Below are 27118 nucleotides of genomic sequence, written 5' to 3'. Positions count from 1 at the left end.
TGACCTTAATTGGTTTCAGCGCATTTTGAGCACTGACCAAGCTGGTCACACTGGGGAAAAAACTAATCAGCTTTCGGTGGACGGTTCGTAAACATTCAATTGTTGATTTTCGGCAATAAAAGCGTAACAATAAACGTTAAAAATGCGATCAAGTGCACCGAGTTCAAATGCAAAATGAATTGAAGTGAGTGCCTTTGTCAAATAAGCCACAAATTTCGAAAAACTACTGCAGCCTGTACCCAGAACCAGCGCCAGCCGACAGTCAGCAAGCGCCCTACTTGCTTGCCAACCTCTGTTTGTTGCATTACATTTATAAAATCATATACTACCCGCATATATTGCTTTTGTTAATGACAAACGAATTTTAGGTCAAATCTTGATACACGAAAATGCGTCGGCAGAAGAACGTGAGAGAATCCCAGTACAGAGAATGACAAATCTTTCACTTGCGTGAAGTTGGCCGCGCGCAAATTTTGAACTCGCGTCAAGTTGGCTGCGCGCAACAATCCACTCCCGTCAAGTTGGCTGCGCGCAACAAACTACTCTTGTGAAGTTGGCTGAACGAAGTTTTCTTACCTGGCATGAGAGAGCTGTGTTTTGGGCTGGCAATGCCTGCGTTGTTAGCGACATCTAGCGGAATAAGCAAAAAATGTCCAGCGTTGTCTTTTGTCTCGCACTTTTATCGACGTCTATGTCCCCTTGTGCGTTTACTGTCGTTTTGCACGCGCATTCGTGAAAATGGCGGCGTTGTCGCTCGCTCGCTGCCAAATTTTTTGTACATCCAAAATAATCAAAATAAAGCGACAATAAATACAGTGCTAAACAAACAGTGAATGCCAGAGAAGCGCGCGCGCTCGCTCGTGTGTGTGTGAAGAAAAATACAATAATAATTCCAAAACCTGGCTATAAACCCAAAGCAAAAACCTATAACAATATACAGCTAGCTAGGAGTCAGTCATCGTCGTCGTCGCCAGCGCAGCAGCAGCAGCCGCGTGAATAAGCTAAGCGATTGCTGCAAAGTGCTGCGAGCGGTTTGCTGCTCAGCGGAGCACCCTAAAGGCTCTTTCGCCAAGGTGATTACAAATATAATTATGCTAAATTAGTGGCATCGCATCGCATTGCATTGCATCGCATCGTTGTCGTCGTTTATCGTTTGTCGCTTGTCGGCTTTCACCTCCGCCCCTCCACCCCCGCAGCCGCCTCCGTGTCTCGTAAACATCTGCGCCAGTTGCAAAAAAAAAAACGAAAGCGAGAAAAAAACTATAAACCAAAAATAATGCAACGCATTCGCGTTTTATGACCCACAGGTACCCACCCATCACTGGTAGCACCACAATCAGTGTACACACAACAACAGCAATTATTATGCGTTTATAAAAACTAAAGTGACGAAATGAAAAACTTTATTTTACAGGCAAGCAGCCACGCAGCATGCGACAAATAAACAAGAGCAGCACCGATAACAGCAACAGCAATAACAACAACAACATGCCACAGATGCACAGTTGATCAGGAAAAAGAGGCGGCTAAAGAACGTCACAAGCAGAAGACAAACTGAACCGACGGGGTGTCCACATCCAGTTCGTTTTGGCTCTTCAAAATCTTCACGAAACAGCCACCGCCACCGTCACTGTCATCACGCAATGAATAGCAGCCAAACGGCGCCAACGGCCACATCGGCCACCAGTAATCGTATCACGTTCACCACCCAACCACTGCCCAATGGCACCATCAATATTGGTGGCCCTGGGGGCGGTGGTGTCGGTGGGCCGACGATCATTTCGACGGCGCAACTGCCAAATACGACGACGATCAAAACAATCACGGCGGGCATGGGTGGACATGGCGTGCCGGGTCTGTCGCAGGTCCATCATCAGGTGCAGCATCAGCAGCAGCAACAGTCACATCCACAGCAGCATCAGCAGCATCAACATCAGCATCAAACGCAATCAGTAGGTGCCACCCAAACACAAACCTTAGTTATTAAATCCAATCACCATGCTGTCACCCTGCCGGCGGGTCTAGTATCAAGTGCACCAGCAGGAATCGTAACAATGACCAAGACCATCAATCAGGTATCCACCATCAAGCTAAACTCCAACGTACCACATTACTTACTATTCGTATTCGAGGCGGAGATTAGCGCCAAATTCTGGCGACATTCAGTTCGCATCTCTCTCTTTCTATCTGCCTGCCTGCGTCCACTGGTTACTCCTGTTCTCCTCCTCCACACCTTACCACCCCAGCCACTCATCTGTTTCCACTTTGCTTCCATTCTGATTTTCCCCATTTGGTTACGATTAGCGTGGCCAAAACCCAAGCCAAGTAGTAGCTGTAAAAGTGAACTCTCGATATAGTGAACCCTAAATATTCTGTTATCTATCAAGTGATCAATATGATAATCACCCTTTCTGGTCATACATTTAATTTCAGTTCACTACATAGAACGTTCACTGTTTATTTATAAGTAATTAGCTAATGAATTTCCGTTGCAAGTTGAGCGACGTTTATATTATACAATTTATTTGATTTATTACAAACTTTTAATACTCTTTCTTTATGTACAATATACAAATATTCCAAATCTCCCACCATCCCACCAAAGAATCCTTATCCTCCTGCTATTCACTTTGTGCTTTATTTAAAAACATCAATTTATTGTAGACTTACTTTTTTATTCAAATGCTTTTAAACGGTCGCTTTTTTGTAGAACAACTCGTAGACGACCATCAAGTTGGTCAGCACACAAATTAAAGGCTATCTTCATCTATTCAAACCATTTATTATTTTTTGTTTTTGTGAGTCTTTTGAAATGTTCTCACATTTTGCGTGCACATTTTGTTTGACTGTGATCTGTGAACGAATCAACTGTGACTCACGATTTGACGTTACGCGACGCAACTCTCCTGTTCTGCTGCATGTTGTAGTGAAAAAAAAAGAAATTATAAAACCAATATCTGACTACTATAAAAGCTTTCTGTTTGCCGCCCATAGAAGTAGAGTACTGAATGAAAATAAGATTTGACTAATCCATTGCTTGCACTCTTCACAGTCGGGGCAGCCGCTGCTTAACTCCATGCTGCCAGCCGGCGTTGTGGTCGGCATGCGTCCACAGGCGCCGACGCAGCAGCAGCCAAAGAATATGCCCGCCAATCCGCTAAGTCGCGTCGTCATCAGCAATTCCCATATGGCTGGCGTTAGGCCACAGAGTCCATCGGTAAGTGTGGCAAAAAAAAAAAAAAAACAAATCCAAACAATAACAAAAGAAACTACTAACAAGCAAGTGCGTGATCTTGAGTTATGTTGTTGTGGTGGGCTCTTCTTTACTAATCCACAAGGATTCCCTATAAAATAAAAAACAGCACACACACACACACTCATGCACCTAAACCACACACACAATCAGACACACACACACACACATTTGTATATAGATTCATTTATCAGCGAGTACGCCTTGTACTATGTACTATTTCTCTGTCTATTCTCTCTTTCTTTATTTTAGATAAATTTAGGCACACTTCATACAGGACAAACGCCTGCACTGTTAGTGAAAACGGATAATGGATTTCAGTTGTTGCGCGTGGGCACGGCGACAACGTCTGGCCCGCCAACGATGACACAGACCATATCTAACACCAGCAACAACAACAACAACAATACCAACAACAACAACACCACAACAACAACCACAAATCATCCCATTACTACACAGATACGTCTGCAAACTGTGCCGGCTGCAGCTGTAAGTAGATATCATGGCCAATCGTCATCCCAACAACTACAACAACAACAGCAGCAGCAGCAATCGCAGCAGCTGCAGCAGCAACAAAAACAGCAACAACAACAGCATCAAACAACAACACAAGCATCCTCACAAGCTACAACTGCCAGCACTAGTATTGCACTGCGCAAAACGATTGTCCGTACATCATCCACAATCCTCCCATCCAGCAATAATAATAATAATAACAATAATAATATTAACAATACCACCACCACCACCAACAACAACACAACCACCATTACCAACAACAACAACAATAAACCCGCTACTAACCTGCAGCATCAGCAGCAGCAACAGCAGAAGCTACAGCTACAACTGAAGCAGCAGCAACAGGCACAGCAGCAACATAAGCAACAGCAGCAGCAACAGGCCTCAGTCAGCGCCAGCAGCGCAGCCGCCGCGGCCGCCGCAGCTGCTGCGGCAAATGTCGCGGCCACAATTAAGATCAAGCAAAACGTAAAAATCAAAGCTTAACTTTAAAGTTTAGAAATGGGGAAATTCGCATAATTTCTTCCAATACTTTCAATTTGCTTATATACATAAATATATTCTCTAAATCGCCTCTCTCTTTGTCTGTTTATGCATTTGATCTGTTTTTTAAAAGCTACGCTTCAGTTTCGATTTTGTTTAGACTTTCGGCCGGACGAGGCGAGCAATCGCTGCCAGTCCGTCCAAGACTTTTTCAATTTTCATTTCCACATATGTGTGTATGTATGTATAAATATATATTTGTACTTTTGCTCAGTTTTGCATGCTGCGTTGTAACTGTCTGTGTATATTGACTTGACGTATTCTTTTCATTTAGTTTTTCGCTGCAAAAAATCGCGTTGCTGTTCGTAATAAAAAAAAAATTTTTAAAACCATCATGAAAATCTCATCAAACTCTCTTTTATCATTTAGCTCTTAAGAAGCATCCTTACCAGCAAGGCTCCACAGGCTACTCGGGCTCCCAAAAGGCGTGTGTGTTAGAAACAAAATCACAAATTTTTCCACCCACATAATTGCATTTATTTTTTAACTAACTAATTTCATTCACTTTTAATTATATATTGTACTATTAACCAATTGCGCCCATTCATCCATACACACACACACAAACACCTACTAATGGGAGCCCGTTGTTGCCTGTGTGGGCCTTCCTCAGAATCATTCATTTCATTCTTGTTTAAACTTATCGCTTATCGCTCTTAATTTGCAATGACTGCACACACACAGTTATTGATTGCACGCCTGATTGCTAATCTATATTGTTTGTTTTGATCACAGTCGATGACCAACACCACCGCCTCCAGCAACATAATTGTCAACTCGGTGGCCAGCACCAATGCGCATAGTTATAGCACCGCCACACAACCGCCGCATTTGGCCCAGCTGCAGCACCAACAGCAGGCGCCGCATTTGCCACAAGTGACGCAAATCCAAACGATACCAGCACAAGGACAAGGACAGCATCAGCAACAGCAGCAGCACTCGCAGGCTAATCATGTGCAGGTGGCAACGGCAGCGGCAAGTGTGACGGCGGCGGCGAATGCGAACGCAACAACAACGACGACGGCTGCGCAGGGCAATACCAAAGAAAAGTGTCGCAAGTTTTTAGCCAATTTAATTGAATTGTCGACACGCGAACCGAAGCAGGTGGAGAAAAATGTGCGTACCCTCATCCAGGAGCTGGTCAATGCGACTGTGGAGCCCGAGGAGTTTTGTGATCGCCTGGAGCGTTTGCTCAACGCTAGTCCGCAGCCGTGCCTCATTGGGTTTCTCAAGGTATGCCATTTAATCATGATAATTCACTTTGTTTTCATTACTAACTACTGTACCTCCTCCAACCTCACAGAAAAGTCTGCCACTGCTGCGCCAAGCGCTATACACCAAGGAGCTGATAATTGAGGGCATAAAACCACCACCGCAGCATGTGTTGGGATTGGCTGGCCTGCCGCCGCAGCTGCCGGTAAGTAACAACTAAATAAATCCAAACTCTTATAAAAATTCGAATACAATTTGTGTAGAAAATTCAAGCGCAAATCCGTCCGATTGGTCTCACCCAGACGACGACCATTGGACAGACACAGGTGCGCATGATAACACCAAATGCAATTGGTACGCCGAGGCCGACAATTGGCCATACGACGATATCGAAGCAGCCGCCAAACATTCGATTGCCCACTGCGCCGCGATTGGCGATACGCGGCCAAATGCCCTCCCTGCCAATGCCTGCGCAGGCGGTAAGTGGAACCAACTTTCTTGATCTATTTGAGTTGATTTGTTTTATGTATCCCATAGAACATTGTGCAAATCCGCGGTCCGACTAACGCACAGCTGCAGCGAACGGGTGCGGTTCAGATACGTGCCACGCCCCGTCCGCCAAATAGTACGCCCACGAACAAAGTCACTGCCGTGAAGGTTGGCCAGACACAGATCAAGGCCATAACACCCAGTTTGCACCCGCCATCGCTGGCGGCCATATCATCAAATAGCGGACCACCGCCGACGCCAACGCTATCGGTGCTATCGACGATAAATTCGGCATCGACAACATCGCTGCCGGTGCCGTCGTTGCCCACAGTTCATCTGCCGCCGGAGGCGTTGCGAGCACGGGAACAGATGCAGAATTCGCTGCACCACAACAATAACAACCATTTCGAGCCCAAGCTGGTTGAGATTAAGGCACCGCAGATGCAGCACATTGAACGCATCAATGCCTCGCTGACGCCCATTTCGGCAAAGACGATGCCGCGCGGTGCGTTTCCCATGCCCAACAAGTCGGTGACTAAGAAGAAGCGGGACGCACTCGATCGGGATGGCAAGGATGAGAAGGTGAACAGTGGCAGTGGAACAGCAGGTTCGACGGCGGCGGCGGCAGCCGCTGCCAATTCATTTTTCCAGCAGAGCTCCATGTCATCGTCGATATATGGCGATGATGATATCAACGATGTCGCCGCCATGGGCGGTGTTAATCTCGCCGAGGAATCGCAACGCATTCTCGGCTGTACCGAGAACATTGGCACCCAGATACGCTCCTGCAAGGACGAGGTGTTTCTCAACATGCCAGCGCTGCTGGCGCGATTACGTACGATAAGCGCGGAACGTGGTCTCGAGGAACCGTCACAGGATGTGGCCGTACTCATATCGCACGCGTGCCAGGAGCGGCTCAAGAACGTTGTGGAGAAATTGGCTGTGATAGCGGAGCACCGCATTGATGTCATCAAGGTGCGTTCGGGCTAACAATCATTATTTATATAGATTTTAAATTTCAACTATATTCGACAGTTGGATCCCCGTTATGAGCCGGCGAAGGATGTGCGCGGTCAGATCAAGTTTCTGGAGGAGTTGGACAAGGCTGAGCAGAAGCGACACGAGGAACTGGAACGCGAGATGCTGCTGCGAGCGGCCAAATCTCGGACGCGAGTCGAAGATCCTGAACAGGCAAAAATGAAAGCGAGGGTAAGTAATGACACAACTTCTACATTATTTCCAATGTGGGTTTCCTAATATGTAAACATGTTACATTTTCCATAGGCAAAGGAAATGCAGCGAGCGGAAATGGAGGAGTTGCGTCAGCGGGACGCAAATTTAACGGCACTGCAAGCAATTGGACCGCGGAAAAAACTCAAACTGGACAGCGATACGGCCAGTGCGGGTGTGGTGAGTAACAACAACTTACTAGCGACCATTATTCGATCGCATACTCAACACAACACTCTTGGGCATCTGCCCTACTCCACACACAGGGTTCGAGTGGCGGTGGTCTGCTGAGCAACACTGGCACAACAACGACAACGTTACGGCCGCGCATCAAGCGTGTCAATCTGCGTGACATGCTCTTCTTCATGGAGCAGGAGCGCGAGTTTTGCCGCAGCACGCTGCTGTTAAAGACTTACCTCAAGTGATCGCTGCTGGCGCCGCCGTTGTTCACATACACCTACGCACCTATATGGCTTCCGGCCCTATTCCTGCTCCTGCTCCTGCTCCTGCACTTACTCCAGCTGTCCTTGTTCTATCAGCGCCTAACAGCGCCTGCGTTCATCAATTTGCAATATTATTTAGCTGTCACATTAAACTGCGTCGTCCCTTTGTTGTTTTAGTTAGGCGCCCTATTTAAATAACGTATGCGTAGGAATAACAACTAAAGTGTAATTAAATGTTTTTTAAATCCAATTTACAAATCGTTTTCCAACTTAATAGCCAGCAACACAACGAACCAAACCAATCCAATCCAAAAAAGAAAAAATAAAAACAAAAAAATGAACATCAACAACAATCAACAAAACACACAACACAACACACAGTAGCAAAAGCAAACTCAACGTGCAGTCAGCCAGCGTTTGATTTTGTAATTTTTAACATAATGAATTGCATTAATTGCATTGACGGCCTTATCTAAACGATATAAATATATAAATATTATGATTAAATTGTGTAGCTTAGTTTGTTAAACGAAATCGCGAGTAAATTCTAGACTTAAGTTAGCGTGCGGCATTCATTATAGAGGAGATCATAACGTGGTTTTTAAAACCATCATGGCAAGCAAACAGTAACAGAAAGAATATAAGTATAACAAACAAAAATAACAAAAACAAAGGAAGAAATTATCCACATTATGCATACATTGAACTAGTTGTAGTTGTTTAAAGAAATTGATGTAATTTTAATTAGCTTATGTAAAAAAAAAAACAAAAAAAAACAATTAACAGAAACAAACCACAAACAAAAGATAACAATACAAAAAAAAATAAAAAATACACATGTATAAAGTTTAGACTAAGGTTTTTCTATAGTTTAACTAGGTAAACGCAACGTAATTAACCAATTTACGGCAAAGAACTAAAACCCGAGCGTAGTTTTAGATACTAAATGTATGATTTTTTTAGTGACGCGTTCGTTCAACAAGACGGTTTATCCAATCGACGGATTTTGTGCATATTCGAATGTTCCATCAATTCTTTATTTGAACATTTGCACCGGCAACAAAATAGTCAAATTTTATACAAAAACAAAGAAGTAATATAAAACACAAACTTGTAAAATATATTTAAATAAATTTGACTACGTACACATTTAAAATATAATTTAAATTCCGTATGTGTGCTAATAAAAATTTACAATATGATCACGAGCAAAAAAGCAACAACCGTAAACAGCGCATAGTTTAGTAGACATGTAACTGAATATATTATATACATCTATAAATATATACATACATATTATGTTTTACAATTAATAAATAAAAACAAAACAAAACAGAAGCAAAACAAAACCTTATGTATGTACAACTTAAGTTTAAAATGAGAAAAAGCAAAAAACAAAACACAAAAAAAAAACAGAAATAAAAATAAAACAAACTTCAAAAAACTAAAAATTTCCCGAAAATGCATGATTTTTGATGTTGAGAATGTGTAACGGTATCTCAGTTAATTAGCTAGTTAATTCATTAATATGTATGTAGTTGAATTTAACCATTTTTATTGCTAATTTTTATAATCATTTTATAATTATAATTATTATTATTATTATTTTTAACACATAAATAAAACCAAATGGACATTTGGACCCAAATTATCTGCCAAGTGTTAGTTGCAAATGTCGTTTAGATTTTGATTTCATTTTCAGTACATTATGATAATTTTGCCCTCAATGAAGTTCTTATGATTTTTAAATATACTAAAAGTGTTCCATTCTATCAATCTATAGTTTTTGCAATTAACTTTATTATTGTTTCATTCATTATTATCAACATTGCAATTACGTACTGTGACGGCTAATTAGTTCATATGTGTCTAGGTGTTTTGTTTGTATTTTACTAAATTCTATGAATTTTAAGTTTAGTTAACTACGCCCCCGATGCGGCGGCGCCTTCTAATTCATCTGCTCGAGCATATTGCAAATATTCCTTTATATCATAGCCAAATAGATCAAAGTCAAATCTGCAGCGAGACGAAAGATGTCAATTAAATGTGCAATGTAGATAGTATTTCCGATTTACTCACTTGTAGTACTCGTATAGCTCCAACATCTCCTGCCTGGTGAGCTGGGAATAGAACTGCTGTTGCAGCTCCTCTGTCTTTCTACCTCCTTTGCCCATGTTGCGCCACACGGGCGCTATGACACGCTGGAGGCCAGTCTTTTCAATTAGATATAGTTGATCCTCGGCCAGCGATTCGAACTTCAATATCATATCGAATCGGATCAGGCACGGGGTGCAAAACGATGTCGCCGATACAAAATGCATGTCGATATAATTGCCTCGCTTCACCTGATCCAGCAGCCAGTGCACAAACTCCGGAAACGAAGGATACTTCGTGTTGCCAGCACGGGCAATCAGCTGGGGCTGCAATCGATGGAATAGGTTAGCAAATCTTTGGTCCACAACTGGCACTCCTTATCATTATATATCACCTTCTTGCGATAGCCTCGCACAATGCTGCGACCAAGCTTGTCGTGAAATGAATACGGCAATGCAAACACGATCTTATCTCTATATGCACTCAGCAGTCTCTCAAAAGGATTTCTAGCTATGATAAACGTAATTGAATCATTTTGTGCCTCGCGTAGCTGTAAAAAATTCGTGGTAAGTAATATTATTGTATTTATTTGAATACTCATGGTACTCATGTCTAACTCACCTCTTGTAGCGTTACCCGTGGATAGCGGTCTCTGGCCAGATTGAGCAGAATCTTTTTGGTCTTAAGCAAATAGTCCGGCGAGTAGCCGGCCAGAACATTAAAATTGAACATCCAGGAGGAGGAGGCCGCCTTAAAGACATTGCACCTGCAACGGAAGTAGCACCCAGTGTAAAACATAACTTCCTTTGCCATGCCACAGTTAGCTTACCATATAATATGATATTTTTTATTAACCAAGAACTCCCAAGTGTTGGGCGTATGCCAAGAATCCTGACCTGTAATTATGTTAAAAGCTTTATATAATTCAAAAGAAGGCTTTTAGCTTTATAACCCAATTGTTACCCAAAACATCTAGTCCGTACTCCGAGCACTTGTCCCTCAGTCTATTGAGTCGCGCCTCCATGCGCTGTGCCCATGCAAAGATAAAAGATAAAACATATGTTTGTATTTACTATACATGTATGTAATGTATATGGCCCTAATGGCATGCCAAAGCCACCTACCACGGACATTTCCTGCATTTCCTCCGCTGAAAGCGTTTGCACCGCATAGTCGGGTATGAGGGAGAGTCCTGTTTCATTGCTGATCTGTTTGGGATATAGTTGGAAAAATGTTGATAAATGAACCATTAACGGGCAAAGAACGGAGGAATGATAAACATCACTTAATGACTATTTAAGGAAATTTTTATGGTTGTTGTTGTCGAGAAGCCCAAGCCCAAAACAACTGCCAATCATTCATTCGCGGCATGACGAGAAGAGATGTGGCTAAGGAATTTCAATTTTTGCACGCTTTTATAATGCACCCATAAATTTGACGGTTGATTGTGTTTCTGTTGTGTTTACATTGTCTGCTCGTTAATAATGTATATGTTTGTGTCTGTTTGTGTGTGTATTACATATTTACTTTATCAACATAGCGCCACTTATTTTTAGTCTTGCCCGTTGCGACCACAGTTAGCTCCTTGTTTTTGTTTTTGTTCAACAGCAGCACAGGATAACGAAAGTTTTGACCTGCTGGTTGTAGTTTATGTTGCTGCCCTTTTTGTTGTTGTTGTTGTTGTTCTTGAGCCTGTTGTTGTTGTTGTTGCTGCTGTTGTTGTTGCAGATGCTGCTGCTGTAGCTGTTGCGAATTAAAGGCCTAAAAGAGCATTTGCATTTATACATTTACTATTTAGACAGAAGCAGACAAAACATTTGGTTTGGTTAAATGCAAACATGACGTGGCGTATGCGTAATATACAAGCGTTTCATTTATGATTTATTCAGCAAAGCGTGTCTTATGTAAAGCACGGGCAATTGCACTGCCACTGGCACCACTGGGAGCACCACTGACTCATATCGCTGGCATGCCACTGTCAAGGTAGCCCCAACGTAACCTATTAAAATCTCTCAGCGACAGCTCCACTGTCCACTGGTATCATTATAAATCTAGATGATTGTTTGGCGGATAGACAAATGTTCAGCGGTCATCGCTGCTCGTGTCTCTATATACCCCACAGCTACAACAAGTGTTGGGGTATATACCTCAGTCATATCTAATTAATTTACACTACAAATATAGCAAAGTTCTTAACTGCAACCTAAATTATGTTAAATAACATGATAATACAATTGTAAATTAAATACACTGAACAGCGCAGATTCAGTTGCAAAATATTATATTATTATAGTTAAAGCTAGCATTATAAGCTACGTTGATAATTTAAAATAATCCATAATAATATTAAGCTTAAGGTTCACATGCAAATCTACAATTTTCAATATAGTACAACATTATTAAAAATAATTTAACTACTGTATTATTAGCATATTGGTTGATATATTTGTATAACTTGATATGGCCTACTTTTAAGCGCAACTAACTTAAGCACAAGCTGCATACTTTGGTACAAGAGGTATCTGCTAGTCCATCAGAACAGATTATTGCATTTAATTTCGAATTCATTTTTTTCGCAACGCAAGTGGCGCTATGTGCATGACGTGAACTGTGGCTGCTTAATAATACGTGTATGTGGGAGATGATAGATGTGGGCGTGATGTGGGCGGCGTGTCACTTAAACAGCACTTGGTGCCTGCCTGCTTGCGTGTGTGATTATGTGTGTGCGTGTGTATGTGTGTGTTTGTACGTTTTTGAGTAGGTGTCTTACGTGTTAGACGCTGTGCTTAATTATGCTGATGTGGAGCACAACACGGCGTATGCGTGTTTTATTTGTCTTTTTTTTTGGCATTTGGTTAGCTGCCTAAGCATTGAGTCATATAAATAATGTAACACACAAATTGGAGGCTAACTTTTCATTGATTGCGTTTTCGTTTTTGCGCTTTTGCCATTGTTCTCAACCATCGATTTTCCTGGGCCTCTGACGCATCCTGGCTAAATGCTAGTTACTCTACGCCAAGGCAATTAAATTTAGCCTAAGCATTGCAGAATGACCTCAAGGCCACATTGCAACATTAGTGTGGGGCAGGGCAGGGCCGGGTGGGGGTTGGGGAGAGGGGGGCGCGCCTTTGTGTCTGGCACAGTAACCAGCAAAAAAGCAAGTGACTTTGGTCGGCATTCAATAGTAGGCGTGTCTATTCCACATTCAGGTGTCAATTGTATATTAGCAAATGGCAAAATGCACACACAAAAAAATCTGACCGCAGCTCTGAGATAATTTCGCATTAATTTGCACTCTTAAGTGTGCTATTGCAAGTTTCGAATTTTTTGTGGTTCGCATTGCTAAAGGTGCAACAAGGTGTTAACAACTTTGATAAACAAACACAAATGAGAACGCAATGAAATTTCAATATCAAACAATTGGGAATTATTGCTCATACGTAGCGAAATCAGGCCAGTATATAAGTGTATCTGTATCTGTATCTAGAACACAGCACATGTGGCTAAACTACACGGCGATAGAAGCCAAACATATGCTCACCACATGCCCGCCATAATCGAGTTATTAGAAATTTCATCAAATCATGAAATTACAAATAGCAAGAGAGTTGAGTTGAGTTGAGAAAGTGCAATTAGTGCCAAAACAAAATGTATACAAAATATTTTGTGTGGGTATACTAATTATGATTAAGCGAAGTACTGCCAGCTTTATCATAAGTTTATTATTACGCTGTAGCACTTTGTGTATAGGTATACACATATCAAAATAATTGAGTCATTTTATGAATTTATTGTATATAGGGGTATACAAAGGCCTGCATAATGCGTTGAGCAACACACACAATCGATAGTTCGGCGGCAATTTGCTTGTTGTTAGGGGGCAAACCCTAAAAACAAAAATGCCATGAAGTACAATCTATACTAACTATAGTGCAGGGCACTTAGAAGTCAGCTACCAGCTACCAGCTACCAACAACTAGCAACAACTGCAAAGCTACTTACGTCCTTGGCCAAAACTCACACACTCACACACATACCGAAGAATGTATGCGTTATGATTCTGTGTGCATATTACTATCCTTATATGTATGTATATACATATATGTAGGTATATGTGTAGTTATGTATGCATGTATATGTAGACTCACCTCGTATCCCTTAATCTTTTGCAGCTGCTCATTCCATACCAGATATATGAGTGAAAGGGGCAGCAGTAGCAGCGATAGGACCATAAAAATGAGCAAATATCGCCGAACGCGACAATTTGCGTAGCTCTTGTTAAATTTCATTTAAACACAAGGCCAAATGCATAGGAACTACGTTTGTTTAGTTTAGTTTGTCATTCGGTCCACATTCATTTCAGTATTCATATTATAATTATTATTTGCCGTATTCTTATTACTTATTTTGATCAATTTTCCATTGCTATTGATGTTCATGTAGTACAACATTTTTCTGTTTTGCTTAGATGTTTTGTATTATTTAATTTCTTGGCTTTTATTTATTTATTCTGTTTTCGTTGTTATTTTGGGTGTCGCTGCTACGCGGCAAATTTCGCGTGCAGTTGGCGACAGTTTTTGTACTATTTGCTCATAGCCTCTTTATGCCTGCTGCCCCGTTGTTGTTGTAGTTGTAGTTGTTTTAGCTAAATTTAGTTGTTGTGCTATGTATGTTGAAAGTACAAAAATACATTAGTATGCGTATGTAATATCCCTCAGCATAATGGATGACAAATATCTTAATGAGTTGTGCAAAAGCTTGGCCAGTTCGCTTTTGGGTTGTATTTATAGCTGCGCTAACTGTACAAATTGTGTCTCTGCAACAGCAGCAGGAGCAGTGCCTGCAAACTCAATAATTGCATTTTCAGTGGGGTTTTTCAGTTTATTTTGATTATTCATTTTTTTTTAGGGGGTTGCTCTACAGCTACTGCTGCTGCATGGAGTCAAGATGTCAATTATTGATTTTTACGACTTTGTTTAAGTGCAGGAGGGGGTGAGTTTTGCTTGTTGGTTGTAGTGGCAGGTGCACAAAGCCATTGCCTGACTTTCGATTGTGTTTGCCTCTTTCAGCAGCCAGTTAAATTTAATTTGTTTATAAAGCCGTATGAAGAGCAAATACAAATATCAAATATAATTTAATTGGCGCGTTGCTTTGCAATTTTAGGCAATGCTCCAAGCTTAGTGCGGTATTTATATAAAATTCAAATTGGCACACGACACAAACACACACACACACAAACACACACTCACACGAACACATATACTCTGCACAGATAGAGGCAACCACAGGCACGCAAACAAAACAAATGGAGGCACACGCGGCGTATACATAATGTCATCAATTGCTGCCGCGGCAGTCTACACTATTTTGTTGTCAGTTTTGTTGTTGTTGTAGTTTGCCATTCGATTGTTTGCCAATTGAAAGACGCTCAATCAATATCAATTGCGGCATCAACTGTGATTTTGTATTCGCAAGGCAAAGCGGCAACAAAAAAAATACACAAACGTATATTTAACTAAACACTGCAGAGCACTCGCAATTTGTGGGTGTGCGAAAGTTTAGCACGCAATCAGGGAGGCGGTTGCGGACGGCAGTCAGCAAACATAACACACAACACACACAGCAATCAGCAAAGAGCATATAGCAAAAGACAAACCGTTCCGAGCGACGCACATTTCACGAATGAATTCAAATGCGAAATGAGCACAGGCTGGCCACTGAATTGGCCTCTCTTTCACCCTCCCCTCACCCAACCAGACCCCGGCCGTATGCCTCGTCTCTCGATGCTCTCCCGACTATCCGGACGATTCGACTGTCAGTTTCAGTTTGAAATGTTTGTTATTTTTGCGCCGGCGTCGCAATATAAAAGAAAGCTCTTGTTGCTGCTGTTCCTTTATGTGTTGGCCTGGGGGCAGCAGAGGGTTGGGCGTGGGGTGAGCTGAGTCTGTACTTTTGATTTGTTTATCGGCGAGCGAAGAGCTCAGCTCATTTTTTTATGGTTCCATAGGGCAAATATTTTTGTTTATAGCTGAGCAAGAGGCAAGGCCGACAAGAGAATAACAAATATTTCAATGCGCAGAGAGAAAAAGAGACAAAGAGAAGTGCATCACAAAAATGAGGGTGGCTTTGAAACGCAGTGGGTCACTTATAAAGTAAAGAGTTGACAAGCCAACTAATGCTTATAATTTATTATAAACAGTAAAACTAACAAGTAAAAATGTTGTTGTCCACAGTTCGCACTTAGTCTCCATGCGGAACACGATTCGAATCTTTGTTATCTCTCAAGATTAAGCCAGATTTGTTTTAGAATTAGAAAAACCTAGAGTATGTTTATATAAAAATATTAAGTAATATATTTGCACTATATTTGTTTGTTCCGACAACCTTTAAGATTATTAGAAATATGCCCACAGCAAATTCCATCAAATATTACAAAATTCACTTGATGATATCCTGAGGTAAGAATATCGTTGCTAAATGCATTTGGGGAATGCATCGTTGTGGCTTGTTCAGTATTTTATAAGCGCATGTACATTGCAGTCTAGCTTCTTACGACCTTCCAGTCCCAGCAGCTCCATGACAACCAAACATTCCAGCACTACACCACCCACTTTGCGAACCAGCGCTGTGGCAGCTAGCAGAGAACCGCCTGTGGCCAAAAGGTCATCCACAATGACAACCCTTTGGCCCGGCTTAATGGCCGAGCGCTGTAATTCAAATGTGTCCTAAAAGAGATGACTGATATAGTAGATATTATATAGATTAGAAGTTAGCACGCTACTCACTGAACCGTATTCCAGTTGATATTCAACGGCAACCACCTCGCCCGCCAATTTGCCCTTCTTGCGAATGGCGGCACAGCCTGTGCCCAGCTCGGTGGCCAACAGAAGGTTAAAGAGGAAACCACGTGAATCCAAACCAACTATCAGCTCCACATCTGGACATGTGATGCGTATGTGATGTGCCAGCAAGTCACGCAGATAAACACATGCTTTGCCATCGGTTAACGCACCAAATATATCACTGACAATCAATTAGAGATAAGAGAAAAAACCCAATGTTAAATATCAATTTATGATTTATGTTATAAAATATAAACATGTCGTTGTAGTTGATTAGCACTTTGGAGCAGTGATAAGGCTAACGGACCCACCGGAAAACAATGCCTTTTTTGGGAAAGTCCACATATTCTCCAATCTTTGACTTGACGTAGTCTAGTTTATCTGCGCCACTCAGTTCACCCATGTTTCTATCTCAGGTCTTTTGGTTAATCTTAATAAATACGCGAAACTTACGAAATGAAAGCTATTAATTTGAGATTTAATAGCCGCTACGTGAGCTATGCGTGTTTTTTTGAATGACCTTTTTGGGTCGCTTTTTAATAGCTGATAAAACAGCTGTACGGCTATCAGCTGTGCAAGGTGGCTGTTAGTGGTGGGCTAACGCAGAGTTGCTTCGGCGATAAATTTTACGCAGTGTGGCGGAAAATTTGAACTTTCATATGCCATGAGCTGGGTTATGAGTAATTATAAATGAACTTAGGAATCAAGTTTACTGTTCATACAAAACAGTTAAGTACTGAATGAGTGGTATTATTTGAACTGCAACTTATCTATCAACATTTTCTTTATAACAAGCACATATTCCCCAAAGAAATCGTCGCAAAATTCTTCAATTTTTCCCATGCTTTTGTTTATCTAGGTATTTCCTAAACAAACAAAGGAAATAAAAGAGATGTGCAGGCATTTGCAAACATCCTGCAGGTAGTCAAACCGTTCCAATCGCAGGTCTTTCCTTATGGGCGTACAATCGCAGTGAAGTGATAAATGGAGAGATTTAAACAATGCTGTCAAGAAACGCATTCAAGCACATTCAGTACTTTTCTAGCTGGCATTTATCAGAAGCAGAAACAAAAATAATTGAAAAGAAATTCAAACAATTTACATTCCACTTATCTGAGGCGCGCCAACTGTCACGATTGCGTACTCTCTCTCTCTCTCTCTCTCTCACAACAATCTCTCCCTCTCTCACACAACTCTCTCTCTCTCTCTTTCTTTCGAGCTGAGAGCGTGGCTTAAGAGGTGATTGTCTCCCAATGCCAAGCGGATCTTAAGACTTGCAGCTCAGTTCGTTTTTCAGCGCCAAACGTGACGGTTGAGTACGGTGTTTTCTTGTGCTCGTTCGAACCTTTCACAAGTCTTGATTTTTGTGCATGGTATTCGCGATTTGTTAAAATTTATGCACAAAGCACGCTTAACAATAGCAACAATATAAGTTTTAGATTCGTTAAACAAAACAAGAAATATTCAACCGGTTCTACAGGCTGATACGATTATTTCAAAACAGAATTGTAAGCCACCCAAAAAGTTGCTCGGCAAATGTCAATTGTATGAAGGCGACTGCCTTGTTTTTTGTTGCACTTTTGACATTAAAATAAACCGCATGAGGCCAGCAACAACATAGTTCATGCAACATTAAAATGTGAAAACCTACAACAAAAATATTGCAAGCAAAATTCGCATTCACACACAAAAACACACTTACAAAGAATACCTTTTAGTGACCATGTTGCTCCGAAGACGTGCGTTTCAAAAACTGCAACAACAACAACAACAACAAGAACAGCTGCAACAACTGCAGCCAGAACAACAACAAAAGGCACAGCAAAAACCGCGCTAGCAACGTGAAAAACCAGAAAAGAGGCACAATTTTTTCTTGTTTTTTTTTTGTTTTCGTTCAAAATGAGCCTCTACGACTGCGCCGTGGCTGCTCTTAAAATAGGCGCCCTAAATGCGCCCAAACAGGGGCGATTAATTAAGGCTTAAGTACTTTTATGTAGCTATCGTCAGAGAGTTGATTTTGTCTGTCTATAGTTCTCTGACTTTTGGACCATAAATCATTCACATATATGAATTGGTAAAATATGATCAAAAGCGTAGATATGTGTACCAATTTGTAGAATTTATTTCAAGAATTTGCTTAAGACTTGTTTAACAGAGCCCTCTCACAATGCATATATATAAATATTTAAAAATGCACCTAAAGCACAAGGCCCGTTTAGTCTGCGATCCGCACCTGTTAAAGGTACAAAAAAAGCAGAAAAAATAGAATTGCTGAAGAATCTCTGTGTGAGTTACTATTATGTATATAGACATATGTATATATATAGATATATATATATATATGTTTGTATGTTTGTCTGGGGCCCACATAGTTGTAGCTGCTGTTGTTGTCTGCGTTGTTTTTGTTATTCTCGTTATTTGCCAGCTCGCTGGGCTGTTGGAATGCGCGAATGTTTGCGAACATTAAAATCGTGATCTAATAAAAACAAGCAGCGACATAGTCGCCACAGAGATGGAGAGAATCTACAGCAGTTTAAGCAAAGACTTCCCACATTTTCTGACCATAGAGAAGCTGTTGACTTGGCTTGATTGGAACCTAAATGCTGTCCACACACTCGAAACAACAGCAATATACTTACATATAAGTTGGATAACTGACCGCGATATTTGTGCACGGTTGCGGGTTCCGTTGCGAAAAAGAAATCGTCTTCCATAAAACCATAAAATATGCAGAATAAAAATAAATACAAAAAAAAAACCGATCGCACGGGGAGAAATGAAGGAGAAAAAAAGGCGAACGAAACAAATAAGCGAGAAGTAAAAAGCATTCTACAACTTTTTATGTGCCCTGGCGAAAAAAGCAGCTTATTGAAGCCATTTCCGCATAATTCTGAAATGTTTTTGTTGGTGTTGCTGTTTTTGTTGTTGGTAGCTGTTGCTGTTGTAATTCAGTCTTTTGGAACAAGTTTGGCAGTTCCAGTCAACGGCAACAGCAACAACAACAACAACCAACTTGTGTAGTAACTATGGATGTGTTAATCAAGCCCCTTTACAAGCGTCGCAACTTGTTTAAGGTTCCGCTTTGCTGCTCAGTCCGAAAAGAAATTAACCAGAAAATAAAAAGAAAAAAAAACTGTAACAAGCTACGAGATTTAATATCAAAACAAGCAAACAAACAAACACAGCTCGCAATGCGGAACAACTCTCATAAGTGGCTCTAAAGAGCCAACTTTTCTTCGCTTAAAACATATTAGCCGAGAAAAGCTGTGAAAAGCTGTGGAGAGCTGAAAGCCTACCGAGCTAAAGAGCTGAATGTGAATGTGAAAATGAATTAGAAGCGGGTGCCATCAAAGTCAACAGCTTGTCAGGCCGCCTCCCCCTCGCCGACGCCTCCCGCTTCGCCGCCCATTTTCCAGTTAGTTATGCCTAATGTGAAATTTATGTTTATGTTGAGGCTCTTACAAAGTAGAAAGTCCATTTGGGCTCACTGGCCACTGACCAAAGACGATGCCAAAAAGAAAGCCGCAAAGGCAAAGCTCAAGTCAAAGTTGCAGTTGCATTTTACAGTTCTGGCCAAGTCTGTCAAATGTTGCAACACATTTTGTGCCACGTTTAAGTTCAACCAAATGCGACTTAGTCATTACTCAACTGACCTTATTTTATGGCATGTGCAACTCTCAGCACACACACACACACACACACACACACACACTCGCATGCATTTACTTAGCTTCTTCTCGATTTGGCATTTCGAGCTGTCGCGCGATTTACGCGCGTCTTTTGTCGCGACAGCATGTTAAACGAAAAACGCTTCGAGTGCAGTTTGGCGAACAGCATTGAATTCGTCTGTCTGGTAGCTGTTTGTTATTGATGTTGAAAAACCAATGCTGATTTGTGTACGTACATACATTTCTCCGGGTGAAACTTTTTGTATTTCAATAAGCTGGCCGCCGGCCGGCAGCAGCGAACACATCAACACATCAGCAACATCAACAATCTCGAAAACAACTCCAGCAGCTCCATTGGGCGAACGGATGTAGATACCACATCTCAGTATCTCCATCTTAGCAATGGCCTTTAATGCTGCGTCATACCAAAACGACTGCCAGTACCAGCACCAATACCAATACCAATACCAATTCCAGTTGGAGTACTAACAGTCTCACAGTCTCACAGCCTCGCCTGTTGTGGTCACTTTCTTTTCTTTCTTTCTTTCTTTCTTTCGCTCATGATCGATGAGAGTGCGCGAAGAATGCAATGAAGTCCAATAAATAAAACATACACTGAGCGATCATATTTGCAATTTCAAAAATCTACCAGACAAAAAAGCTCGTCTTGAAATAAAATGAAATCGAAATTAACGCAACCCAATCTTTATTGATTTTGAGTTAAGTCCACACTATTAATTATGCTACTCTCTATACTAGCTAAATTTGCGCCACTTTTTCGCTCAGTGTGAGCTTGATTGGGTAGCTAGCCTAGTCGAGACAACAACCAGTTGATTGCCAATTGCAATTTGCAATTACAGCACCAGAACGTGGTACTGGCGCTCACACACATTCCTATGTACAAGTAACTCTGCATGTTCACGTTCAGTTTTCATTTAAATTATACGCCGATCGGTGTTAGGAAATTATGATTTGTCTGCTGTTTGTCTCGCCGTGGCCCACTCCGAAAGCAATTGGCGAATCCGTAGATAGACTGGGTGCAGACTCGTTTGCCCAGCCTGTTCGCAGGCGCTACGTGAGTCAGAGTCTGTCTTCAGCAAGACACAGAAATGCAGACAGCGAATTGCACTTAAGTTTTCCCATTGTTAAATGGTTTGTGTTGGCCAATCGCCTGCTTTTGACGAAACCAGCCTTTTGTTAACTCACGTGCCTTAAATTTCAATGGGTTGGCTTAGCTTTGACCATATAATAAAGACTTCTTATGTTAATAGGTTTGCTTGGCTTGTTCTTGAAACTGGCTCCCCTTGACTCTGTTTATTTCCCTCTTCTACTTATTAGCACTATTATGGTAATTGATTTTGTTGCTCGGACTTTCAAGACAAAATGCTGAGGCGCGTTTTCATTTTGGTTTAATTGAGTGTCATTTACTTTTTCTCTTCTATTGTTTGCTTTTATTTAGTTGAATCAACGAAATTTCAGGTCGCAGTCGCTTGGGTCGTTTTGAGTCTTACGTTTCCCTAAATCCAGCCAGTTACACTTTTTCTTTTGTGCTGCTTCCGCCAAAGAATAAAAATCAAAAGATAAAGACGAAAAAATAAAATTAAAACTAAATTACGCATACGCAGTGTTGTCGGTGGGATCTTCAGATAGTGAGAAGACAATGCATTGAAAATTCACTTGCGTTTTTTATATCTTTGCGTTTTTTCAGGCTTTTGTATATTTTGGAATTTTTGTAGTGGCTTCAAGATGAATTGAGCATAAATTTACCACACTTTCAAAATGAAAAACATGTTTATTGATAGGCAGCTTCAAGCCAGTTGCTCAGTTTGGCATTTTGGCCGTTTGCAACTTTATGCCATGAATCACAGCTAAAATTAGACAAGATTAAGATTTATGAAGTCTCTCTCTCACTCTCCCTCTCTCTCTGCCTCTCTGTCTCTCTCTCTCTTGGGAAGTCTCGTCTGTTATTATTTTGTCGAAATTTTGCATAACACCTTTTGATCTTTCTTTTGACATATGATTTTTCTTCAGCAATTTGAGTAGCTTATCATTAACTTCATAAACTTGTCTATTGGTGAAAATTAAGCAATACCCTCGAAGAGGTGGCAAGCAATTATCTTTCGTATTTACATAAGCCCAAACGATTTGTGAGCTGTTAGCCAAAATGTAGCTTATGGCTTTCAAATTGGCGAATTATTTCGTTTGATTGAAGTGAAGGGGAAAACGATATTAAACTGCTAATGATATAAAAAATAACTATGCCTTCTCTGAGAGAAGGGAATGAAATGTTAATTTCAAATTACTTCTGGCAATACTAAATGATATTTTCAGAGTTATGTATCTAGTTTCTAGTGAGGTGATTTTGCAATTTTCTCTGACAGTTTGTTTGAGTCTACAAATTGATATTTAGTACGATTTCTGCAAACGGAATTCGTTGACATTATTTTTATTTGTGGAGCTTCAAATTTCAAGCTCCAATTTGATTTCTTTAAGCCATGACTGAAATCTTCCAATAACAAACGAGGTCAGCAAACTAAAATCTGGCCAAATTAATAAGCTTACAACCTAAACGCAAACACACAAAAGCAAATACATGACTGACAAAAAAAGACTCTGCCATTGTTGATAGTTGCTGTGGTTGTTGTGTTTTTTTTTTTTTTGTGCTACTGCGTTCATTTATTAACTTTTTACTTATTTATTATTTAAGCGTGCTCAACGCTTTAGCAGCAAGCAATAAACAAACACAAACCAAGAGCTGCTGCCAACTCAAACACTCGCAATGGGCACCAAAATCGAATACGTCGATACGACGCATCTATACGCTTCCAAATACATACGCAACTCGAAGGCAATCGGCGTACTCTGGGCCATATTCACAATTTGCTATGCAATCATTGGCATTGTGGCATTTGTAACACCAGGTGAGCTTGAGGAACAAAAACTTGTTATACTTATACTACTTATACTTATATAATATGTGCTCGTTAAAAAAGATCACAACAAGAAACCGTTTTGTGGAATATTTCCAGATGTTTGTTACTAGTTTCGGTTAAGCTTAACCGATTTCCAACATAAATATCTTTTTAGTTATAGTTTGGCATCAAAATTGAAATTGTAATTTAAATTTTCGGTCGTAATTCACCTAAAAATTCTCTCTCCACAAAATCCACTGCATATCCAATCCAAATTTTCCACTGTTATTGTACCTTTTGAGTGACCGACCACTGTACACAGTGGACATTTACATATCGTCACATAACTGTCTATTAATCTTTGCAGAATGGATTGGCGATCCGGATAGCGATAGTGCTGGTCGCCTGGGTCTCTGGCAGCAATGTCAGCGCGATGAGATCTTTGACAATTGCCGACGTCGCTGGGAGAATATCTTTGCAGTGCCCACGTTTTCATTTCAGGTGCGTTTTAAACTTGGAAAGTAGAGTTCTGTGTAAAACCTTTAAGTCAATTTTTGTTGCTTGCAGCTAGCCACATTCTTCATGATCGCTGCCGTTGGCTTGGCCTTGCTGACCATATTCTTTTTGGTCTGTTTGCTGTTCATGAAGTCGACGCGAGTTTTCCACATTTGCGGCTGGATGCAAATTATATCAGGTGTGTAAAATGAGAGCGAGAGTGAGAGAGAGAGAGCTCAGTTAATATTTGCCAGTCTCCAGTTACAATTGCAAAACATCGACGGAAGTCGTCAGTTTGTGATATATGATATGCAAATACTGGTTTCTATTTTGAGCACGTTCTGAAGTGTGTCTGCAATCTTATTGCAAAATTATCGGCCATTGAATTCTTGTGCTTCGATCAGCATTTGTCACGTACTTCAAATCTATTATTTATCACTCTTTTAGCACTGTGCATGATTGTGGCCTGTGCTGCCTTTCCCTTTGGCTGGAATTCAGATGATTTTCGGAAGATTTGTGGCCCCGAGGCGAATCGATTTGAGTTGGGTCTCTGCAGCATTCGTTGGGCTTATCCATTGGCCATTATTGGCTGCGTTGATGGCGTCGTTTTAGCCACGTTAGCCTTCATTCTCGCCACGCGACATGTGCGCCTGCAGCCGGATCCAATTTATCAGAATTCGCTCTACAAAGGTGAGTCTAATTGGCATTTACATGCATACCTTTCTTAAATATTATTTTAATTTATTGTAGGTGAAATTAATAATGCGTATCTGACGGATGCCATTAGTTTGGCAGGCTCACGCAAATCGAATCCACACATAACGGGCCTGAATTTACAACCCATATTGCTGGTGGCGCCACCCAATGAGGACAGCATTTCGCAGTTTTCACGCTATCACTGAGGAATTTGCCGTTTTCCTGCCGCGGATGCATTTCAAATATTTAACGGATACAAAAACAGTCAGGCACTTGGGTCGTTGTACCTGCTAAGCGGAGCTGAACGAAACATTAACCGATTCGCAACACAAACCACACTGTTGTGAAAAGCTGAAGTGTACGTTATGCCAACCGTTCCAGCTGGAGTGTGGGTTATGCTTAGCTAGTACGCAAACCTATCGGCTGGAACTACGCTAAGTGCTCGTGAAAGTTTCGTTAAGATTTGAATTTGCTTTTTGGCTGTTAGAAATTGAAACGTTTGTCTTGAATCTGTGTGTGAGTGCTGGTGTGCGTGTGTGTATGTGTGTGTGTGATTGCTCGATGACTGAATGCTAATACTAAACATAAGTTTTAACTAATTTAAATATATATATATAAATATTTATATATATATTTGTGTATAGCTTGTGCCTAAATTCATACGTTTAGTGTATAGGAAAATAACGCTGCCTGTAAATTATATGCCCGTAAATATAAACAATAATGTACAGAGAAATATTGAACATAAAATGAATGTATTTTGGCCTATTTGAATTCAACCGCAATCGGCAAACAACGCCCCAATTATGCCATCATCATCAAGCTATAAACTTCAATAGGGTCAGCAACTTTTTGCGCACTTGGACAAACAAAAATCAAATTATGCTCCACATAGCCACCATTCCCCATCTATTCACCATCAGCACCACCACCAACGCCGCACCATCAAACAGACGGCGCACATAAAAACCAATAACGGCCAACTTAGCGCCCAATTTGTTTGTATGCCCCGCCCCTCCCCCCTTCCTCTACACCTCAATAACAATTTGGCACATACTTTTCCAATAAAGTATTTACAGCAAACTTTTTGCCTGCCTGGGCAATTGAAATATTCCGCGCAAAGATGAAATCAAATACGACCAAAAAGAATTCAAATAAAGAGAGACAGAAAGTGAGACAGAGAGGGAGAGAGAGAGAGCGTTCTATGTGGAGCCTGATGTTGCAAGTTGTAGGCTGCCAGGCTGGGCACATTTTAATATTCTTGTATAATTCATAAGCAATTCCATCAACGCTTACAAAATGCGGCCTAAGTGGCCAAACAGCTGACGCCAAAACGCGATGGGCCAAATGCTCAAGCCAACCGCCCCTCTTTCGCCCTCCCCCCTTGCAACATTTTATTTACTTCAGCCATTTCTTTTCTACTAACAACACAACCCCCCCTTGCTGTTGCAACATATGGCTGAACGTTGTTGGCCCATTTCGACACGCATTTTGGGCTACGTGGGCCAACCCTCAAATAAAGATCTCTCCTCTCTCTCTAAGCCGGGTTTAGACTCAGTGATTTTTTTGATGTGCCAATTGTTTTTATTCGATTTGATGGCGAGCTATAAATGAATTTTTAACTTTTGTTGTCCTTGAGGTTGTTGTTCCCGTTGTTGTTTTTGTTGTCGTTGTTGTGGGGGTGTGGCAGCTACATTGGCTAATCGGCGGGGGGATGAGGTAACATATTTGCAGGCAAGCTGACGTCGCTTATTAGTTTAGCACTTGACCAATTTGATGTGTTTCCAAGTGCTCGTGAAAATGTAACAGAAAAACACGCACAGCAAATGAAGAAAATACACAGAAAAACACATACAACTTTTTCATAGCTCATGTGTGTGTGTGTGTGTGGGGGTGGGTGGATGGTCGGTTGTGGGTGTAATTACAAAACTGGACATTAGTTGATCTTTGTGTATTGCTGTAAATTGCCAGCACAGCCCACTTGCCAGATGCCACGCCCATTTACCACCTCGCTCGCCGCATATAAAAATCTTTATTTTTTTTTACAGCAACAAAGTCAAAGGGTAGTTGGAGGATGAAGAGGATGGCGAAAGGGGCAGGGGGAATGAATTGCGCCTTTAAGGTTTTCGTTTAAGTGAAATGTCAGTTGCAGAAATTGAATCGAAAATTGTAAAATTGGTTTTGTATAAACATTTTTGCCAAATGAAATGAAATGAAAATGCTTTTGTTACAGCTACCAAAAGCCTGTATTCCACATTGCCCACACCCCATTTCCCCCTCTTCTCCTGCACCTATATGTTGCTGCTGCTGTTGCTCCTACTGTTGCCTGCCTTTTCTTATATTTTCCTGTATTTTTTTTTGTTTGTTTTCTTTCCTTGACTTTTGAGCACTGAAAACGTCATATTTCTTGTGCCTGTTTTTTATTTCTTGTGCAAAACAAAAGCTTTGCAGCGATTGCCTCCAGCCACGACCCGTCCCCCTTCCCTATCCCTCTCCTCTGTACTGCCCACCAGTCACTTGTACACATATAATTTATGGCTCTTGCGATTGGTGTGTTTGTTGTGCGTGTATGTTATTGTTGTTGTTGTTCGTGCAAAAGTACAAACGGCGTCAATCAAAAGTTTCAGAAAAATAAGCAAAAGGTTTTCAGAGCAGGATTATGCGACTAGCAGATGCCATGTTATGAAGTCTTATTTGAAAGAAAGCTATTGTTCGATAA

The 27118-nt window shown here is 41.0% G+C and overlaps 4 protein-coding genes across 12 annotated transcripts; 2 read left to right on the top strand and 2 right to left on the bottom strand.

Moving 5' to 3' along the window:
* Positions 1-120: 120 nt before the first annotated feature.
* On the top strand, positions 121-7942 carry LOC6558885 (transcription initiation factor TFIID subunit 4). Of its 8 annotated transcripts, none has more exons than XM_032743502.2 (11): positions 121-184; positions 1415-2075; positions 3053-3217; positions 3506-4243; positions 5054-5551; positions 5622-5735; positions 5794-6009; positions 6068-6994; positions 7055-7228; positions 7304-7429; positions 7516-7942. In XM_032743502.2, the coding sequence occupies exons 2-11, from the start codon at positions 1644-1646 to the stop codon at positions 7672-7674; spliced, it is 3549 nt and encodes a 1182-aa protein (XP_032599393.1). In that variant the 5' UTR covers positions 121-184; positions 1415-1643; the 3' UTR covers positions 7675-7942. The 8 variants fall into 8 exon arrangements, with proteins under 8 accessions (XP_032599393.1, XP_001983928.1, XP_032599391.1 ...); XM_001983892.3 differs by lacking the exon at positions 121-184 and adding an exon at positions 202-1073 and having other exon boundaries at positions 1415-1952; XM_032743500.2 differs by lacking the exon at positions 121-184 and adding an exon at positions 202-1073.
* Positions 7943-9462: 1520 nt separating this feature from the next.
* Positions 9463-15465, bottom strand: LOC6558879 (carbohydrate sulfotransferase 11). Of its 2 annotated transcripts, XM_001983893.3 has the most exons (10): positions 15443-15465; positions 13935-14449; positions 11314-11547; positions 10911-10994; positions 10750-10813; positions 10616-10682; positions 10408-10552; positions 10181-10336; positions 9772-10112; positions 9463-9708 (listed from the first exon to the last, which is right to left on the bottom strand). In XM_001983893.3, the coding sequence occupies exons 2-10, from the start codon at positions 14073-14075 to the stop codon at positions 9615-9617; spliced, it is 1326 nt and encodes a 441-aa protein (XP_001983929.1). In that variant the 5' UTR covers positions 14076-14449; positions 15443-15465; the 3' UTR covers positions 9463-9614. The 2 variants fall into 2 exon arrangements, with proteins under 2 accessions (XP_001983929.1, XP_032599399.1); XM_032743508.2 differs by lacking the exon at positions 11314-11547.
* A 646-nt stretch (positions 15466-16111) lies between these two features.
* LOC6558870 (adenine phosphoribosyltransferase) lies at positions 16112-17214 on the bottom strand. The gene is made up of 3 exons (XM_001983894.2): positions 16940-17214; positions 16572-16809; positions 16112-16511 (listed from the first exon to the last, which is right to left on the bottom strand). The coding sequence occupies exons 1-3, from the start codon at positions 17029-17031 to the stop codon at positions 16296-16298; spliced, it is 546 nt and encodes a 181-aa protein (XP_001983930.1). The 5' UTR covers positions 17032-17214; the 3' UTR covers positions 16112-16295.
* A 734-nt stretch (positions 17215-17948) lies between these two features.
* LOC6558863 (LHFPL tetraspan subfamily member 3 protein) lies at positions 17949-25128 on the top strand. The gene is made up of 6 exons (XM_001983895.2): positions 17949-18136; positions 23004-23217; positions 23576-23709; positions 23776-23902; positions 24151-24393; positions 24454-25128. Exons 2-6 carry the CDS (start codon positions 23076-23078, stop codon positions 24603-24605), a joined length of 798 nt encoding a protein of 265 aa, XP_001983931.1. The 5' UTR covers positions 17949-18136; positions 23004-23075; the 3' UTR covers positions 24606-25128.
* Positions 25129-27118: the final 1990 nt, after the last annotated feature.

Source organism: Drosophila grimshawi, unplaced genomic scaffold (genome assembly GCF_018153295.1).
Source record: "Drosophila grimshawi isolate 15287-2541.00 unplaced genomic scaffold, ASM1815329v1 contig_44, whole genome shotgun sequence".
Taxonomy (NCBI): Eukaryota; Metazoa; Arthropoda; class Insecta; order Diptera; family Drosophilidae; genus Drosophila; species Drosophila grimshawi.
Note: the sequence above shows the minus strand (reverse complement) of the source record. Positions and strands in the feature narration are given on the sequence as shown.